Below are 5,224 nucleotides of genomic sequence, written 5' to 3' on the forward strand. Positions count from 1 at the left end.
TTTTACGACAATTTTCAAAGCAAGATTAAATAATTTTTGGTAATACATATTTTTACAAAAATGTATAAGATTCTTACGTACTTTATCTGCTTGCTGATTTTCGTGAAAATAAAATAACAAATGTTGCAGCAAAAGAGAAATGAAAATTTCACTTATTATATGAATCAGCCTTTGAACAACCGGACCCTGGTTTGAAACCAAATATGTACATAAACATACAGTGTTAATGCTATATTATACAGGAAAGTGGCAACGTATATCCATATGCACACTTGTTAAAATTAATTTTCCCGAGGATTACATCCTTTCCTCTTAAATGCGTCAGTGTATAATGATCAATGTTACATCTATATCATCATTATCCGATCTGAACAATAATATTCAAATGTGGAATCACATATCTTTCCACTCAGCACAGCACCGTGAAATACCATCAATGGTTGCCACACACATTACGGATGTGCCTTAATTTGCTGTAGTAAGCTTAAGCTAACCATTCGTGTCTAAGGAGAGAAACAGTTAAAGCTTTCAACAATGTCATCTAGCAGTTTTTATGTTTAGATCTCTGTTACCTTCTAGAAGTATAGTTAATGAAGCAACGCCGGACTCCTTATCAGGATATTTCACAACAACTTGCAGTCAATACGAAGAATACGCTTTTCAATGTAAGTGTAAACTTACACCAAATAAAACACTTTGATGATGCGCTTATCTTCTTCCGACAATACATTCTTATGCTGAGAAACACAAATCATTTTCTGGCTGGTTGATGTGAGGAGTTTCCATGGAAACGCAATAGTGTTTTTGCTAAATGTTTTCAAGCTGTCTCCCTGTGAGGACAATGTAAACATTTTGCCCGAATCCCATGACGCCACCAGTAATTGTGTACCCAAAACAGAAATTCCAGTACAGACACGAATTTGTCCATCGGCGACCTTCCACAGAGCTGTTCCATGGAAATCTATACATTTTATATGTGGGTTGGAATTATTATGATCTGTAATGAAAACCTTTTTCTCTGCTGACGTCATGGCTATGTATGAGAACTTCGCAGATGTGTAGGATTCATCTAGAACCATCATCCATGATTTACCATCGGTTTCAAATATTTCCAAGTCGGATTCGGAGCAAACTGCTACATATCGTTCATCAGATGCAATAGCTTTGCATGCAATACTGGTCTTCAGTCTTTTCCCGAGAAGTACATTACCATTTTCTAATACCTCACAGTTTAAAAGTTCCTGAGAGTCAGGAATCGTCATCATCACGTGATCTCGAGTAGACGAAATAGATGCTACGTCATAAGGTGCTGGGTAGATATGTCTTGTCCGCAGGCAGTTCAGCGAAGGACCAAAAACAGTAACGACTTCATTACTGTGGTCAATGAGAATTACCTTTCCCGAAGGAAGAATGGCTATACCTGTTATCCACGAAGGTTTCCCCTGAAATGGTAGATTGATGGAATGCATTGGCATTTCTTTGTCTGGTGGAACATGTACTTGACCATTAGTTACTTCCCCTGGAAAAATCCCTTCCTTTCCTTCGCCTTGCTGAATCACCAATTTATCAATTTTCTTCTTCATTGATTCGATGGCCTTTGCGATATCCTTATCGGACGTCGAAACAGCGGATGCCATGGCTAACACCTTCTGCAAATATAATCTACATTATTCTTATATTTCTATAATGGGATTCAAGTTATTCAAGACTCATTTTTATTTGTAACGTAATTAATCAAAATGCCAGATAAATACTTCACATGTGTGTGACAACTGCTATAGAATTATTTTGATGAAAAAAAAAATTATAAATGCACAATGCAAAAATTTGTGAGAGACGTGGGGAAAAAACATACTAACGCCCTATCTCATTTTTTTGTATTAATTTGTTGCATTGCTATGCATTGTCTAGCTTTTGTTAAACAGTGTTGATAAGTAGTTTACGAAAATGAAATTTTAAAATCGATACTTAACAAGACATGGCGAGCAAAATTCACGCTCATCACTCAGTATTTGTTTTTGAAGTTTTTGAATTCAATGTATTTTCTAAGGCTGGTTTCTATCATCCTCATAATCAAACATTAAAAAAAAACAATTGCTGTGGAGAAACGCCATTTCAACTACTGAATACAGTTGCTAAGTCCAGTGCTATATGTGTGCCTTTTAGTCTGCCATTTTAGTACGCCGTCTTAAAGGATAATAGATTATGGGTTTGGGTTTTAGAAGTTTAACGTCCTATTAAATTCCATGGTCATGTAAGGACGTGCCAGGTTTGTTGGTGGAGAAAAGCCGAAATACCAGGAGAAAAACCACCGACCAGCGGTCAGTATCTTGGGGGTTGGGGCTTTGTGGTAATATGTCAAGACATGTAAAATGTAGAACAGCATAACCACATTGCTGCGAAAGCTGTAGAATTTGGAGGCATGCTTCAGTGAGATGGCACTATAAAAATCAGAAGAGAAAACAAATATATCGCGGCCTCCCAAATCATACCGATATCCATATTGCGCCCGTGTGAGACCGTACTTAGATGACCCTGGATGGTATCAAGACAATTAACCAAACCGAAACACTGCCTGTGGAATATAATTTAGTTGGTGATGTTAAATTCATATTAACAGACAGGGTCATTTTTGGGCGTTCCAAACGTATGTTATTGTGTGTGTCAATGTCTGTATAATTTAGGAGGCTGCGGTATGTTCGTGTTGTGTCCTTCCTTAAATGATCATGTCTTTAATTTTGGAAAGTGTATGAGAGTCAACAACTGTGAATTTCTTCATTTGTTACTAAAGGGTATATTAAATATAATATTGTAAACGAGTTAAGAGTAAATAATTGCTATGTAGCAAATATGTAGATTTAACGCATTTTTGAACAAAAAGATACAAACCTTTCAAAAATAACAAACACGTAGCTATATAAAAAAGTAATTAAGGTCAAAATTGGTCAACATAGATTTGTCAAAACTTGTTAAATGGCCATGGGTGGCGACGGTGAATATATCGTATTAGTCATCGAAACGTCACGCATACATTGTTCAGTGGCTGTGTACCATTATCGTTGTATAAACCATCATTTCCAGCGCACAGAAGATGTTGTAAAATACTTTTATTTCATTTGAGAGGACTCGGTAATCTGTCTATTATCTAATGTATTCTCATATAATCCATATTTATGGTAATATTATATTGTTTTATTAAAACTGTGACTCATCGCTAATTTAGTCAAATGGTATGCATATCAAATGGTCACGGATCGCACACACGAACGATGCTACATTATACATCTGTGAATATTGGCTGTTTCAACAAACGTGTTTAGTCTGTTTTGGACATCAATTAAGTTGAAGTGTTAACTTGTATCATAAAACATGTAATTTGAATTTTGATTTTTTTTTTAAACTGTGGTTTATCTATTGATTGATATTTCATTTAAAATAAAATCTTTAAGTATTGTCCGTATACACTTACCAAAAAATGTTTGCTGTATTCGGCACTGAAGGAAAAAATCTTTATTTTAGAATTTCAGCATATACGCTGATTCGATGACATATTTTCGAAATGAAACAGTGTTTCAAATACGGACATATTTGCAACATTGATGTTATCTTTCACCCTACACGTGTGTGATTATAGGACGTTAATTAATCAAACAAACAAAGTGTGTATATTGAATTTAAGTTGCAGAATGAAATGTATGCAAAGTATTTAAAAATGTAATTTATATTTTTGGCATTACCTGGACAGAAAAAATGTCTTTCTTATTCCAACTACAGTTTATATATTAGAAAACTGCGCACGTTCATGTATTCCCATTTTACTTCCATGTTTAAAATTATTGTAAATTTGCAAGGAAACCGCGGTTATCGTGATTGCGGAAGGTTTATATAGCTATATTTCAACAATTAATTATTATTTGTTACCACAGAAAGCCAATGAATGCAAACCTGTTTGTATACGTTTTCTTCTTATTCGACCACAAAGGGAAGGTAGATATAAGTGTATATATCTCTCATCCAGCTCGCTTGTCTAGCTTAACCATGTCTGAATGATCCCAACTTATATACACGAGGTAAAGCCTATGCTGTTGATTTGCATATTTTATTTTTAGACAATCCGGTAACCTTTTAAAACGTTGTAAGAACGTCATATTCATGAGAGCTCAGGGATGTTGGATTTGTTTTCTTTCCCGGAGACGGGATATTTAAATTATGTTATCGATGTATTAATATGAATGAGAATCATTTGGGTCACCTTCAAAAGTGTCATCGTGTGGTTGTCTGACCGACCTTATCTTAAAATCGATAAACACAGACACGTTTATGTTAAGTTTAACCGCATTCGTAAATATTTACTCGTGTACACTTGTTACTTGATACAAATGATACAAACGAAGCACAAATAAACCATAATACAACGTTTACTTTTATTTTATAGCTCCGCCTTTCATAATAATTCATTGGTATGTTCACTTCCATGTGTACAGAAACAAAATTTAGAATTAAAGTCATATATTGTTCATGATTTAAGTAATGTTTTGTTTAAATCAGTATATATTAACAACGAATAAACGTATGATTGTGTAGTTCTAAAGACCAATAGTTAAATAATTCTGTTACATTAAAAAAATATTGAATCTCGAAAATAATCATTTGTGCGATTTTATTTCTGAATTCGTCAGATATTTGAATAAAGCGATTTACGACGGAGCTGGAGGAGACCTTTGTAATCCAACAGCCGTTTCAACAGATTGTGAGTAGAGTTAACCCGGATAATAACCGGCGGGCATTACTACTGGATTCGAACTAGCGACAAAGCGACAAACGGGGAAAAACTTGTGGTAATATGTCGGGATATGTTACTACTCGACCACCGCAGCCCCTACGCGTGCAACAAAAAGGAACTTCATTCTACTAGTTTGTTCTTTCGAATAGGATGAAGTTCATTTTGCTTTTGATTATATCAATCTGATTAACATACCGATCTTTGTTATCACTACGTTGGATAAGAGGATCTGACAACACCTCATTAGGGGTCACGTCCAGATGACCTTTAGAAATGGCAAATCAAATTGGTACTGCCAGAATCTTGACTGGGAACGAAATAGTTCGAAAAAGCTGTCCGAATTATTTTCGTGTACGTAGTCATCTAGCCCAAAGAGCACAGCAAAGCTTAATGTATATGTATACTTGGACGAAATGGCGTTATTATTTGACGTAGCAATGT

At 35.1% G+C, this 5,224-nt stretch overlaps 1 protein-coding gene across 1 annotated transcript; it reads right to left on the reverse strand.

Annotated features, from left to right (window-relative positions):
• Window positions 1-677: 677 nt before the first annotated feature.
• On the reverse strand, window positions 678-1,637 carry LOC138310008 (uncharacterized). Its single transcript, XM_069251157.1, has one exon. It carries the CDS (start codon window positions 1,635-1,637, stop codon window positions 678-680), a length of 960 nt encoding a protein of 319 aa, XP_069107258.1.
• Window positions 1,638-5,224: the final 3,587 nt, after the last annotated feature.

The sequence above is a fragment of the Argopecten irradians genome, chromosome 16, assembly GCF_041381155.1.
Source record: "Argopecten irradians isolate NY chromosome 16, Ai_NY, whole genome shotgun sequence".
Taxonomy (NCBI): domain Eukaryota; kingdom Metazoa; phylum Mollusca; class Bivalvia; order Pectinida; family Pectinidae; genus Argopecten; species Argopecten irradians.

Excerpts from the sequence above, each read along its gene's own strand:
- LOC138310008 (XM_069251157.1), bottom strand. The coding sequence starts at position 1,637 with ATGGCATCCGCTGTTTCGACGTCCGATAAGGATATCGCAAAGGCCATC.